Source organism: Syngnathus scovelli, chromosome 4 (genome assembly GCF_024217435.2).
Source record: "Syngnathus scovelli strain Florida chromosome 4, RoL_Ssco_1.2, whole genome shotgun sequence".
Taxonomy (NCBI): Eukaryota; Metazoa; Chordata; class Actinopteri; order Syngnathiformes; family Syngnathidae; genus Syngnathus; species Syngnathus scovelli.
In genome coordinates, this window is record NC_090850.1 from 487,501 (window position 1) to 503,366 (window position 15,866).

At 45.5% G+C, this 15,866-nt stretch overlaps 1 protein-coding gene across 4 annotated transcripts in view; it reads left to right on the forward strand.

The window, feature by feature from the left end:
• The window catches only part of LOC125966890 (glutamine-dependent NAD(+) synthetase), a 106,543-nt gene that overhangs the window by 56,070 nt on the left and 34,607 nt on the right, over positions 1 to 15,866 (forward strand). For all 4 annotated transcript variants that reach the window (XR_007480564.2, XM_049717450.1, XM_049717452.1 and 1 more), the window contains 3 exons: positions 9,725 to 9,776; positions 9,850 to 9,938; positions 10,037 to 10,154. Coding sequence is in view for 3 of the 4 variants with exons in the window: in XM_049717450.1 (XP_049573407.1) it covers positions 9,725 to 9,776; positions 9,850 to 9,938; positions 10,037 to 10,154 (259 nt within the window). In the remaining variant the exon portion in view is untranslated. The remainder of the gene's footprint in view (positions 1 to 9,724; positions 9,777 to 9,849; positions 9,939 to 10,036; positions 10,155 to 15,866) is intronic.

Here is a 15,866-nt window from a genome sequence, read left to right on the forward strand (position 1 = left end):
TCTAGCTCATTTCTATCAAAAGTTATGATTTTTTAAAATAAATACAAACCAAGTGGTCCCTCCGGCCACGGGAGGGCAGTAAATGTGTAAAAGAGCTCACGTCCAGCGGCATTGACACGAGTTAGTACTAAAACCAAACCGTCAATCTTGCTTCACAATTCACCACAAGTTATCGGTCAACACACCCTTCCCAAAATGGCACTGTCAAAAAAAAGAAAAGTGGACACGGAGTGCAGAGTTTTCAAGGAAAAATGGACTGAGCATTATTTATTCACAGAAGTTACTCTGCGGATTTCTCTTGTCTCACAGCTGTTCGTCCGGACCGTCCCGATAATGATTTGAAAAAATATAAAGACAACATAACAGATTTTCTGCGAGAGTTTGAGCAGAGGTTTCAGGTATTCAGTGAACTTGAGAACAAATTTGGCTTTTTTCGCTCACCATTTACAGTGAAGCCTTCTGATATGCCAGCTGACATTCAACTCGAGCTTATTGACTTGCAGTGCGATTCCGCTATGAAGGATAAATTTGGGTCCGTGGGATTGGATACGTTTTATCAATATCTCGTGCCGGGTTACAGCAAATTAACAGCCATGGCTGCAAACGTTCTATCCATGTTTGGGACTACTTATCTTTGTGAGCAGGTTTTCTCCGTAATGAACAATAATAAAACAAAGCAGCGCTCAAGGTTAACAAATAAACACTTGAATGATACTGTTAAATGTGCTGCTACTCAGGATTTGACACCCAATATTGATACACTTGTGAAGGCAAAAAGATCCCAAGTTTCAGGAGCCAGCAGCAGCAACTAGACTGCATGAGTGCAGTGAAAGAGAAAAAAAGTGTGATGACACGAAATTTGTTTGCACTCATTAATACAGATCATTAAAAATAAGATTAATCTGGTTTCATATTAAAGACAGTTAATATTGTGCAGTATATTCTCAGCTTCAGTAGGCCCAGCCTAGTAGTTTGATCGGATGTAGTATAAGCATGCACTGCTATAACTTTTATTTTGTATTTCTTTTTTATTTATTTCAAAGAAGTACGACAATTAAGGCGAGAATATTTTTTTCATAGCTCCCACTAGAGTTTGTTAAGTGTGGTGAGTTGGTTCAGGTGTAAAACTGCATTCACTTCATTGTTAAAATAAACCAGTGAACCATGAAATCATTTTTTTTCATTGTTTGTGAAAAAAATGTGTTGTGCTTAGAAAAGATTCCTTGTCATCCGTGATTATAATATGTAGGGTAGGCTACAAATGTAGGCTGAATGATAAAGCATAGTACTGAATAACAAAGCAAAATATTTGGAGTTGACATTCTTTTACTGATCCGGCCCACCTGAGAACAGAAAGACTGGATCCGGCCCCAGAGCCAAACTGAGTTTGACATGCCTGGTCTAGCGTGCCGTTGCACTAGTTTTGCCGAAGTAACTATTGATATGGGTCTGTTCTACTTTGTCGCTCAAGTAGCGAGGCGACTTGTCTTTATTCGAAGAAGAATCGAATTAATGGAAGTATGACAATAATAGTATTTGAGAAGGAATTTAATGCATTAAATTTAGCTTTTGACGCGGCCCGACAAAAATAGGAACGGGCCCGCACCCAACGGACAATTAAATTACTTTTAATTCTACACTAATCCGAATAATCTGTTTTAAACACCTTCGTTATTTTTATTTATTGCGGTACGATTTTATACCATAATAATCACCCGTCCTTAAATCAAATTATCAAACCCAACTCCAAACAATCGATTGCACACATCATACTAATTGGCGCACAACGAATTAAATGAGTATATAAAACACATTTATTGAAGAAACAGGAGATAGAATTACAAATCTTAATTCCTCCAAAATCTGAACAATTTCACTCACTGATACCCGTGCAAATAAAATCATTCAATCCCGGAGTACTTTGATTGCAAAACATAGATCAGAAAAGAAGGTAAAGGTAGCTACCATTTGGGTGCTATTTTTTGGTGGAAATAAAGTCGAGTGATCAGTTCGATCTTATTTCTAAAATGCTAATTTGGGAGATACCCCTCCGTGAGTCGTCACCTTATCGTGGTGGAGGGGTTTGCGTGCCCTTATGATCCTAGGAGCCATGTTGTCGGGGGCTTCATGCCCCTGGTAGGGTCACCCATGGCAAACGGGTCCTAGGTGAGGGGCCAGACAAAGCACGGCTCACAGAAGCCCCTTATGACGATTGAAATAAATGGACTTCGTTTTCCCTCGCCCGGACGCGGGTCACCGGGGCCTCCCTCTGGAGCCAGGCCTGGAGGCGGGGCTCGAAGGCGAGCGTCTGGTGGCCGGGCCTTCACCCATGGGGCCCGGCCGGGCATAGCCCGAAATGGAAACGTGGGTCCCCCTTCCCATGGGCTCACCACCTGTGGGAGGGGCCGAAGGGGTCGGGTGCAATGTGTGCTGGGCGGCAGCCAAAGGCAGGGACCTTGGCGGTCTGATCCCCGGCTGCAGAAGCTGGCTCTTGGGACATGGAATGTCACCTCTCTGGCTGGAAAGGAGCCCGAGCTGGTGTGCGAGGCAGAAAAATTCCGACTAGATATAGTCGGACTAGCCTCCACGCACAGTTTGGGTTCCGGTACAAGCCCTCTCGAGAGGGGCTGGACTCTCTTCCACTCTGGAGTTGCCCACGGTGAGAGGCGTCGAGCAGGTGTGGGTATACTTATTGCCCCCCGGCTGGGCGCCTGCACATTGGGGTTCACCCCGGTGAACGAGAGGGTAGCCTCCCTCCGCCTTCGGGTGGGGGGACGGGTCCTGACTGTTGTTTGTGTCTATGCACCAAATGGCAGCTCAGAGTACCCACCCTTCTTGGAATCCCTGGAGGAAGTGCTGGAGGGCGCTCCTTCTGGGGACTCCATCGTTCTACTGGGTGACTTCAATGCTCACGTGGGCAATGACAGTGAGACCTGGAAGGGCGTGATTGGGAGGAACGGCCCCCCCGATCTGAACCCGAGCGGTGTTCTATTGTTGGACTTCTGTGCTCGACATGGATTTTCAATAATGAACACCATGTTCAAGCATAAGGGTGTCCATGTGTGCACTTGGCACCAGGACACCCTAGGCCGCAGTTCGATGATCGACTTTGTAGTCGTGTCATCGGATTTGCGGCCGCATGTTTTGGACACTCGGGTGAAGAGAGGGGCGGAGCTGTCAACTGATCACCACCTGGTGGTGGGTTGGCTCCGATGGTGGGGGAAGATGCCGGTCCGACCTGGCAGACCCAAACGCTCTGTGAGGGTCTGCTGGGAACGTCTGGCAGAATCTCCTGTCAGGAAGAGTTTCAACTCCCACCTCCGGCAGAGCTTTTCCCACGTCCCGGGGGAGGCGGGGGACATTGAGTCTGAATGGACCATGTTCCGCGCCTCCATTGTTGAGGCGGCCGACCGGAGCTGTGGCCGTAAGGTCGTTGGTGCCTGTCGTGGCGGCAATCCCCGAACCCGCTGGTGGACACCGGCGGTAAGGGATGCCGTCAAGCTGAAGAAGGAGTCCTATCGGGCCGCTTTGGCCTGCGGGACTCCGGAGGCAGCTGACAGGTACCGGATGGCCAAGCGGAACGCGGCTTCGGCGGTTGCTGAGGCAAAAACCCGGGCGTGAGAGGAGTTCGGTGAGGCCATGGAGAATGACTTTCGGACGGCTTCGAGGAAATTCTGGTCCACCATCCGGCGTCTCAGGAGGGGGAAGCAGTGCAACGTCAACACGGTTTACAGTGGGGATGGCGTGCTGCTGACCTCGACTCGGGACGTCGTGAGTCGGTGGGGAGAATACTTCGAAGACCTCCTCAATTCCACCTACACGCCTTCCATTGAGGAAGCAGGGCCTGGAGACTCTGAGGCGGATTCTCCAATCTCTGGGGTCGAAGTCACTGAGGTAGTTAAAAAACTCCTCGGTGGCAAGGCCCCGGGTGTGGATGAGATCCGCCCGGAGTTCTTAAAGGCTCTGGATGTTGTGGGGCTGTCATGGCTGACACGCCTCTACAACGTTGCGTGGACATCGGGGACAGTGCCTCTGGATTGGCAGACTGGGGTGGTGGTTCCCCTCTTTAAGAAGGGGGACCGGAGGGTGTGTTCCAATTACAGGGGAATCACACTCCTCAGCCTCCCTGGTAAGGTCTATTCAGGGGTGCTGGAGAGGTGCGTCCGTCGGGAGGTCGAACCTCGGATTCAGGAGGAACAGTGTGGCTTTCGTCCTGGCCGTGGAACAGTGGACCAGCTCTACACCCTCGGCAGGATCCTCGAGGGTGCATGGGAGTTCGCCCAACCAGTCCACATGTGTTTTGTGGACTTGGAGAAGGCGTTCGACCGTGTCCCTCGGGAGGTTCTGTGGAGGGTGCTTCGGGAGTACGGGGTGCCGAGCCAACTGATAAGGGCGGTTCGGTCCCTGTATCACCGATGCCAGAGTCTGGTCCGCATTTCCGGCAGTAAGTCGGATTCGTTCCCAGTGAGGGTTGGACTCCGCCAAGGCTGCCCTTTGTCACCGATTCTGTTCATAATTTTTATGGACAGAATTTCTAGGCGCAGCCGAGGCGTTGAGGGGGTCCGGTTTGGGGGCCTCAGCATCGCGTCTCTGCTTTTTGCAGATGACGTGGTGCTGTTGGCTTCTTCAGGCCGTGATCTCCAGCTCTCGCTGGAACGGTTCGCAGCCGAGTGTGAAGCGGTCGGGATGAGGGTCAGCACCTCCAAATCCGAGTCCATGGTCCTCGATCGGAAAAGGGTGGAATGCCCTCTCCAGATCGGGGATGAGATCCTGCCCCAAGTGGAGGAGTTCAAGTATCTTGGAGTCTTGTTCACGAGTGAGGGGAGGATGGAGCGTGAGATCGACAGGCGGATCGGTGCAGCGTCGGCAGTAATGCGGACCCTGTACCGGTCCGTTGTGGTGAAGAGAGAGCTGAGCCAAAAGGCAAAGCTCTCAATTTACCGGTCGATTTACGCTCCTACCCTCACCTATGGTCGCGAGGTATGGGTCGTGACCGAAAGAACGAGATCTCGGATACAAGCGGCCGAAATGAGTTTTCTCCGCAGGATGTCCGGGCTCTCCCTTAGAGATAGGGTGAGAAGCTCGGTCATCCGGGAGAGACTCGGAGTAGAGTCGCTACTCCTCCACGTTGAGAGGAGCCAGATGAGGTGGCTCGGGCATCTTATCAGGAGCCAGATGAGGTGGCTCGGGCATCTTATCAGGATGCCTCCTGGACGCCTCCCTGGGGAGGTGTTCCGGGCATGTCCCACCGGTAGGAGACCCCGGGGACGACCCAGGACGCGATGGAGAGACTATGTCTCTCAGCTGGCCTGGGAACGCCTTGGGATCCCCCGGGATGAGCTGGATGAAGTGGCTGGGGAGAGGGAAGTCTGGGAGTCCCTCCTAAAGCTGCTGCCCCCGCGACCCGACCCCGGATAAGCGGAAGAAGATGGATGGATGGATGGATGGATGGAACATTTGTATCAGCCTTTCCAAACAATTTTTTAACACACCACCATTTTCATAGTGGTGGGCAACTTGATCCAATTGAGTGATAATATTGCTAAAGCTGTTACAAAATATATTTTAGCCAAGCAAAGAAATGGCCATCCAATTTATTCCTGGGAGCAATCCATATTCACTTTTTGCACCATCTGTCCTCCCCATCCCCCCATGTTACATGACAATATATATATATATATATATATATATATACATATGTATGTGTATATGTATATATGTATATAGATATATGTATATATCTATATACATATACGTATGTATATGTATATATATGTATATGTATATAATATGTATATGTATATATATGTATATACATATATATATATGTATATATGTATATATATATATATATATGTATATATGTATATATATATATATGTATATATATGTATATATGTATATATATATGTATATGTATATATATATATGTATATATGTGTATATATATATGTATGTATATATATATATATATATATATATATATATGTATATATATATATATACGTACATATACGTATATATATATATACGTATATATATATATATATCAGAATCAGAATCAGAAAACCTTTATTGTCATTCTACACAGTACAATGAAATTGGAGACCTCCATCCAGTGCATGAGGTAGATACAAGTAACATAGTCAAGTAAACGACTAATAGAAAAGTAGATGAATAATCGGAAACAGTAGTACGGACAAAGTGCAGTAGTAGTGCAGGAGGAAAGTGTCATCAGTGTCGGCTGGAGTTGAGGGCGGCTATGGCTTGGGGAAAGAAACTGTTTTTGAGTCTGTTTGTCCTGGTCTTCATTTGCCTGTAGCGTCTTCCAGAGGGCAACAGGTCAAACAGGGCGGAGCCAGGGTGGGAGCTGTCCGCTGAGATGGCCTTAGCCCTGCTGAGGCAGCGGGTAGTGTAGATGTCCGTAAGGGAGGGGAGAGGGCGGCCAATGATCCTCTGAGCTGCCTTCACCACTCTCTGCAGCTTCTCCCTGTCAGCGGCGGTGGAGCTGCCGAACCATACTACGATGCAGTAGGTCAGTAGACTCTCAATGGAAGATCGGTAGAAGGTCAGCAACAGATCGGTGTTGTGGTTGTACCTCCTGAGGACTCTCAGGAAGTGTAACCGCTGCTGAGCCTTCTTGACGATGGTGGTGATGTTCTCTGACCAGGAGATCCGGTCAGAGATGTGGACGCCCAGGTACTTGGTGCTGTGGACCCTCTCCACCTGCTCGCCGTTGATGAAGAGGGGAGTTGGCTCAGGGCTGTGCCTTCTGAAGTCTATGATGATCTCGTTGGTCTTCTTGGTGTTCAGAGCGAGATTGTTCTCTGAGCACCAGTCGACCAGCTCCAGGACCTCCTCTCTGTAGGCTACCTCATCGCCATTGGAGATGAGACCGACCACAGTGGTATCGTCGGCGAACTTGACAATCCGGTTGTGGTTGTGAGCCGGTCTGCAATCGTGAGTGTAGAGGCAGAAGAGGAGGGGGCTCAACACACAGCCCTGTGGGGAGCCGATGCTCAGCGTACGGGTGGAGGAGAGGCGGGAACCAACTCTCACAGCCTGAGGTCGTTGGTCAGAAAGTCATTAATCCAGGCACATGTGAGAGAGGGGAGTCCGAGAGTGTCCAGCTTTGTGGTGAGTCTGTCCGGGAGGATGGTGTTGAATGCCGAACTGTAATCCACAAAGAGCATCCGGACATAGCTCTGCTGCTGCTCCAGGTGGTTCACCGCACAATGGAGGGCTACGGCGATGGCGTCCTCTGTGGATCTGTTGGTCCGGTATGCAAACTGGTGGGGGTCAAGGTGTGGGGGAAGATAATCCTTGATGTGCTGAAGAACCAGCCTCTCAAAGCACTTCATGATCACCGGAGTGAGGGCCACTGGTCGGTAATCATTCAGGCTAGAGATGGCCGACTTCTTCGGCACTGGGATGATGGTTGAGGTTTTCAGGCAGGGCGGGACGGTTGCTAGGGCCAGGGAGCGGTTGAAGATCGTGGTGAAGGTGGGGGCGAGCTCCTCAGCGCATGCCCTCAGCACCTTGCCGGGGACCCCATCCGGGCCTGCGGCCTTTCTGGGATTCACTGCAAGGAGCACCTTTCTGACATTGTGCTCCTGAACAGTGAGTGGAGTGGTGTCAGAGCTGGGTGGGGGAGGGGGCAGGGCAGGGACTGGGGAGTGCTGCTGGGATGTTCCAAACCGTGCAAAGAAGCTGTTTAGCTCCTCTGCCAGCTGTGCGCCTTGGTCTTCGACTTGAGCGGCACTGCCCCTGAAGTTGGTGATCTCCTGGATGCCCTGCCACACCTTACGGCCGTTGTTGCTGGACAGGTGGGACTCTATGCGTTGTCTGTGGTCCGCTTTCGCCCGTTTGACTCCTCTCCTCAGCTCAGCTCTGGCAGCGCTGTACAGAGCTCTGTCTCCTGACCTGAAGGCGGTGTCGCGGGCTCTGAGGAGAGAGCGGACCTGGCTGCACATCCAGGGTTTCTGGTTAGGGAAGACCCGGATGGTTTTGGTCACAGTCACATTGCTTGTGCAGAACTGGATGTAGCCCAGAACTGTGTCTGTGTGTGTCCCCAGCTCCTGGTGGTCGAACAGGTCCCAGTCTGTCCGTTGAAAACAGTCTTTGAGTTTGTGGAGTGCATCCTCAGGCCAGGAGGTGATGGTCCTTAAGGTGGGTCTGAGTTTGCGTCTGAGGGGGGTGTAGGCAGGGAAGAGCAGGAGGGACAGATAGTCTGATTGCCCGAGGTGGGGAAGGGGGATAGCTCTGTATGCATGTTTGATGTTGGTGTAGACATGGTCCAGGGTGTTCTCACCCCGTGAAGCACACTTTACGTGCTGGTGGAAATTCGGCAGTACAGTCTTTAAGTTGGCCTTGTTAAAATCCCCCGCTACAATGTGGAAGCCATCAGGGTGAGCCCGTTGTTGTTCACTCACAGCTCTCAGCAGGAGAGAGAGTGCCGTGCTTACGTCAGCATCGGGTGGAATGTAAACAGCAATGACGATAACAACAGCTAGCTCCCTCGGGAGGAAAAAAGGCCGGCATCTGACTGCCATGTACTCGAGGTCCGGACAGCAGTGGCTGCCTACGATGGTCGCATTGTTGCACCAGTTATCGTGCACATACATACAGAGCCCCCCACCCCTGCGTTTACCGGAGTCCAGTGTTCTGTCCGCGCGTAGCAGGGAGCGGCTTGCCAGCTGCATGCTAGCATCGGGGATATCCGGGCGCAGCCAGGTTTTGGTTATGATAATCACACAACAGTCCCGGACGTAGTGGTTTCCCGTAAGCTGTAGATCCAGGTCATCCATTTTATGCAGCAGGGATCTGGCGTTGGAGAGAAACAGGCTCGGGAGAGGCGGCTTGTGCGGTTGTTTACGTAGCCTTAGCATTAGGCCAGACCGACGGCCTCGCTTTTGCTTCCTTTGCTACAGTCAAACTTCGGTTTTCGACCACAATCCGTTCCAGAAGGTGGTTCGAAAAGTGAATCGGTCGAATTCCAAATCTATTTCTCCCATTACAAATAATGGAAACGATTTTAATCCGTTCCAAGACTAAAAAAAAAAAAGTCTTTTTTAAGCATTTTTTCAATTGCGCATTTTTGTCTGATCGCGCAACTGCAGCGCACCGCCGAATGCGCAACCTTAGTGCGCTGCCGACCGCGCAACTGCACCGCGCTGGTCGCATTATTGTGACAGAGCCGTCGCTGAAATTTAGCAAATATTTTTAAAGTCCTGATGTACTTTCCAAATTTGAAGTGGACCTCAGTGCGCAGGGAGCTTTATTTGGTCCGATCGTGCAACCGCAGCGCGCCGGGCGCTCACTGTCGCATTGCTTTAAGAGCGTCTTAGTGTTTTAGGATGGCTTTACTGCTCCCACTTGCTTTCTTTGGAGGCATGAATAGAGGTTAATACAATCCTCAAAGTAACGAAAATACAATAACGAACGGAGTCAGTCGGCATCCGGGCCGCGCGGTCGGGTTTACTCGGGTCCTTTCGGCTCTTCTTGCAAGGTTCAACCTCCAAATTTTGATTGACAACCAAAGCAAAAAAATCTCAAATTTTTCGTTCGAATTCCGATTTGTTCGAGAACCGGGACGTTCGTAAACCGAGGATTGACTGTATATATACTATACATGCGTATACATGTACTATATACTGCTGCTTGTTTGGCTCGATTAATCTATTACCGTTACTATAATCTATTACTACTACTATTACTATTGTAGGACAGTTGAAGAATACTTTCTGCCAAGAATGATCCAGCAGGTCACCGGGCAGGTAAATAAGTACTTTTATATGCTATAAAATACGATTTTGTACCTTCAGTACAAACTACCCCTGTGCTCATCAGGATACAGTCCCATTTGGAGACTGTGTGCTCTCTACCAAGGATACCTGTATTGGGACTGAGATGTGTGAAGAGTTATGGCATCCCTCTAGGTAAAGTACCATTATTTGCCACTTTTGAGTCATCTGTAATTTTGAAGCAGTAATATTTTTTGATCAATTATGCCTTGATTAATGACGCTTTTATTTAGTCCTCATAGTCAGATGGGTCTTGATGGAGTTGAAATCTTTACCAATTCCTCTGCAAGCCACCATGAGCTCCGCAAAGCAGACCAAAGAATCAATTTGATCAAGTCTGCAACCCTCAAGGTAGATCAACCGAATAACATTTGAGGTCAACACGACAAAAGATGAAAATGAAACAGTCAATCAACAGTTCATCTTTTAATTTTATTTATTTATTTATTTTTTAACATCTGGATACGACACACTGTTACCTTGACTCAGAAGGTTAATTTGTTCTGTGCCTAATGTAACCTTTACTCATTTATCAATTCCATTTTCTTTCCATTAAAAATTATTCATAAAACCTAAAACATTTATCAATAATAACCCGAGTTTGTCTGAAATGCTCTCTCGATCAGACATAGGCAAGCTATGGCCCGCGGGCCACATCCGGCCCACGGAGCCGTTTAATCCGGCCGGCCAAACCTGAATAAATTGTATTAAACTTTTTTTGGGGTAATTTTTCCTGCAATTATTATGTTTTCCCAGTAGATGGCGAAGCGCCCACCCGCGCATTTACTCCCGGAAGCCGTGTCAGAAAGCTTGGTGCACACTCAAGTGCGTGTACGTACTAAGTAGTACGGACCCGGCGCACTTCGCGCTCTATTTCCATCAGTGCCGAATTTCGAGTGTGGGGTGTGACGTCAGCATTCTCGTAATTTGCGCGCTGAGCTTTCAGATAGTTTTACGCTAATGCCACCCACAAACCTTACCCTGGAATCCTTCCATTAAAACGAGTGGCCCGAGGAAAAGAAAGGTGGACACTGAGTGCCGAGTATTTAAAAAAAGAGTGGACAATTTGGCTCCACCTACGTGTGTGAGCAGACGTTCAGCCACATGAACGTCAACAAAGCCCGTCACGGATCTAGGTTAACAAACCGACACCTCGGCTCTATCCTAAGAATTACCACAACAAATTTTACTCCAGACCATGATGCACTAGCAAAAAAGGGAGACCAACAATACTATTGATTTCTTTATTACTTTATTTAGATGTATTCTTTCACTGAATCTTCAGATGATGTATTTGGTCAGAATGTTTGCCGTTTGATGTGATTTCGCCTCATTAGATAAGCATATTTAATAAATCTGACCTGCAGGCACTGAAGTGATGGAAATTATTATTCATAATAACAGTGTCGTATTTAATGAGAATCACTGATAGTAGTTTTTTAGTGAAATATTTTTTTAATGCTGTTAATAAATGCATTTGTTTTCAAAAAGCTTTTTTTGAATATCCATGCTTTACTACCTACTACAAGTAAAAACCTTTTATGCAATGACCTATACATGTCATTTCTATTCACACAAACACTAAATCCATCTGCTCCTGGTTCGGCCCCCCCGGTCAAAATTTAGAACCCAATTCGGCCCGCAAGTCCAAAAATTTGCCCACCCCTGCTCAAGATCCTCACATTTAAGGAATTCTCTCTCAAACGTTTCCTATCCCTAAAGCGTTTTAAGTCCTCAGTTCCAAAATGGTTCACAGAGTTTGCACATTAATTTCCCTTTTTATTGAATCACACAATAACCTATGCCATTCTTCAATATTACCGAAATTTCCGGTGTATAAGCCGCACCGGTGTATAAGCCGCACCAGCTAAAATTCGGGGATATTTTATTTTTTTTCTTACATAAGCCGCACCGGACTATAAGCCGCACGTGCACACGAGTTTTTTCCAAAGAAAGACAGTACACAGAAAGCCTTTTTGAAGTTTTAATAACATACCTTAACATTTTTTTCCAAACACTGCCTGTGACGCGGCAGTAATACCGCAGCAACACGGAAGTAACACAGCACTAATAGGGTTTGATTAAATAAAACATACCGGTAAAAGTCACTGAGACACGGCGGTAACACAGCAGCAACACGGTAGCACAGCACTAACAGGGCTGGTTAAAGTAAAAGTAAAAAAAAGGGCTTCATCGTCTTCATCTTCCTCCTGTGCACTGAAACCGTCGAAGTCTTCCTCCTCAATTTCCGATTGGAATAGCGTTAGATATCCTTCGCCACACACTTTCTCAGTATCTCTTTCGTCGTCGTTTTTATCCATTTCTTCTAGCATTTTCCATGATGAGGGTCTGTTCATGCTAATCTTATTCATGCACGAAGCGCTAAATTACATTAAACTAGCAAGCGACACGTATAGCTCCAGAGTAGACGGGACCACGAAATAAAGAAAAGGGTGCCGCAACACAATGTCATCAACATCGACTGCCTTTAGCTTAAAAGCGGCATCATATGCATTTCTTTTGTCCCCCATAATGACGGTTTGTGTATAAAAGCTTCCTTTCAGTAATGTCCGTCTTGATCGCGTTCTGCGTGATGCGCGAAATGTTGTAAACACAAACTAGCACGTCTTCTTCGGCGCATTATCTCTTCTTCGCCTGTCTCGCTCTTGCTTCCTGCTAGAGTGCCCCCTGGAGGCCGGAGGCCGTAAAAATCCATAAGTACGCCGCGCCGCCATTTAAGCCTCAGGGTTCAAAGTAACCTTCTGAATAAAATGCATTAAAAGTTCACATTCATTACAACTTGTTTTTGGTGAGCAAAATGTCAGAAGAATTGAATTTAAATGCTGATTGATTGGGTTTTAATTCAATGCAGATGGTCCAAACAGCGCCACTGCTTTGTGTAATCTCTGAGTCACATGGCAGACTAAGAGAAAGGGTTTAGAGCACAGGTGTCAAACTCAAGGCCCGGGGGCCAGATACGGCCCGCCACATCATTCTATGTGGCCCGCGAAGACAAATCGTGCACCAAATTCGTGTGTCATTACTATAATTGCAAATTGTCTTCACTTTTAATATCTTTTTTAAAAAATATTTGACCAGTTTTTACTCGTCTGATTTGAAAACGAGTTATTTGTCAGTTTGTTTTGTAGCATTTACTGTATATAATAGTGTTAAGCGTAAAAGTGATCAAGTCATCACAAAAATCACGAAGAAAATCTCATATAAGCCGCACCTGACTATAAGCCGCAGGGTTCAAAATTTTGGAAAAAAAGTCGTGGCTTATACACCGGAAATTACGGTAGGTCTTATTTTTTAAATTAATCGATAATTTATCGATGAGTTCCAGGAGAAACAGATGACATATCAGAGGTATAAAATGTTTTCAGGAACTGTCCTTTTAACCAACTTCATAGCAGTATCAACTTCAAGAGAAATCATCTCAAAAGGAACATTAATCTCAGCAATAATAATGAATGATCTGGTCAACTTACATCTTTCATCAACAGCAGCAATACATGCAGGTTTATTATAAGAAGCTCAGATGACGTAATAATGACTTTATTTGACTTGTACTTTTATCTACCTCTCATGCACTGAATGGAGGCCTCCAATTTCATTGTACTATGTAGAATGACAATAAAGGTTTTCTGATTTCTGATTTCTGACTTTAAGCAATCTAGACAATAATGTGGCGTTATTTTAAAGATAACCGCTGTGTTTCCTTTTGTCAGTTATCATTTGCTCGCCGCTCACATAGGGTGCCACTCGGGGAGGCATATTGTCAACATCCAATATATAATTTATTTTACTTATTTTATTTATTTTATATATTGTGCTCCTGAGTTAATGTTGCTGATTGATTACCTTGAATTGAATATTATTTATTGCTGTTATTCAATTTAATATTATGTATGTTTATTATTTTATTGTATTTTTTTCAGCATTAAATGGCAGTTGGTTAAGAATGTTTATAGTTTAAATAATTATAATTTCTTTTTTAATTTTTTTTTAATTTCTTTTTTCTTTCTTTATTTTTTTCTTTAATGTTAATAACATGGGGGGCATGAAATGTTTTCTTCTCCCTAGGGGGGGGCATCACAGAAAATAATTGAGATATAATTATAAATAATTTCCAGTCTTTGCAGTCACGTGACAACCAATAGATAAGTTCGAATAAAACCGTAAACAGAAAACATTGACAGTCACATCACAATATTTCATTAGAGCGCCTAAAACCTGCGTTGGTATTTCAGGGTCAGCACTTTGTTGGTTTAATTCTTATCTATCTGACAGGATCCACCGCATGGTCCATGGTAATACGACCTCTGAGTTCACTAGTGTTACGTGTGGTGTCCCGTACTCGGACCAATACTATTTAGTATTTATAAGAATCTGTTTGGGGACATTGTACATAAATATAACATTAGTTTTCAATTTTATGCGGATGACACCCAACTATATATGCCGTTATCGATGACAAATCCGTGGCATTGTTGTAATCTTGAGGCGTGATTTGCTGGAATTAAACAATGTATGTCTCTCAATTTCCTACGTCTTAACCCAGATAAAACCAAAATGTTGTTAATTGGTCCTGTTCGTTATCACCACCTATTTAAGGAAACCACTGTAAATATGGATAATTATCACCCAAAGTGATACTGTAACCAATCTCGGTGTTATATTTGACCAAATGCTCTTCTTTCAAAAACACATTAAGAACATAACTTTTTTCACCTCCGTAATATTGCTAAGATTTGTCCGATTCTTTCAACTCGTGATGCGGAAATTATTATACATGAGTTTATTACGTCGCACCTTGATTACTGTAACATATTGTTCTCTGGTCTTCCAAAGTCCAGTATTAAAAGTCTACAGTTGGTATAAAAAGCTGCGGCGAGACTGCTCACACGAACGAGAAAATCTGATCACATTACCCCAATATTAGCTAATTTATATTGGCTCCCGGTCCATTTAAGATGGGACTTCAGGGTTCTTTTATTAACCTATAAAACACTGCATAGCGCCTTCTCGTTTCGTCTTCCTAGTTGTACCTTACATTCTGTCCTGTAACCTTCGTTCGCAAAATGCTAATCTTTTAGTGACCCCGAGAGCCAAAAAAAAGTCTGCGGGGTTGAGAACAGGGGTGTCAAACTAATTTTTGTCGCGGGTCGCATCGCAGTCATAGTTTCCCTCGGAGGTACATTATGATTGTCAACGTCTTCTATATACATATATCTATATATTATAGGCCACAAAACAAACTGATGAATAACTAGTTTTGAAATCTAGACTAGTAAAAATTTCAAATATTTTAAAAAGACGAATGGTAATAAAAATTGCAAGCAATATTATTTTTTTTAAAAGTGAATACAATTTGTAATTTTAGTAATGATACAAAGTCGATGCACGATTTGTCTTCGCGGGCCACTTAAAATGATGTGGCGGGCCAATCATAATGTCTCTCCGGAGGAAACTATGACTGTGATGCGGTCCGTGACAAAAATGAAGTTGACACCCCTGGCCTAAAGAATCAAGTTGACGTCTTGTAATCTCAATCTGAAGACTAGGCTGAGGCTAAAAACTCGAATTTGTCTTTAAACTTTAGCCGGTGTAAGTCGACAGACAGCGAGAGCAACCGACCGACTGACTACCGGGAAAGCTTTTATATGATGAGTCATACAACCAAACCTGCCCGGTGTCAAACTGACCTCAAATAACTACCGTATTTATTCTAATTATCACCCATATTCTAATAATCGCCCAGTGTGTGTTAGCGATGACATAAATAAAAAACATTGATACCTCTAATTATCGCCCATGCTGCTAAAAATTCCCCCCAAAACTTACGTTTTCCTCCGTGACCGCATGCCGACGTCATTGCACAAGTTTAAATATGACTGATTTGACAGCACGTCGAATGTCCCTTTTAAATTGGTTTTCTCCATAAACTATGATACAATTACACTTGTCACTCCGCTACAATATCCTCACACAATTACGTTATCGGGGCGTGCGCTCGAACAAGACGATCGCGATAACATGACGTGCGCAACATGTGATGTG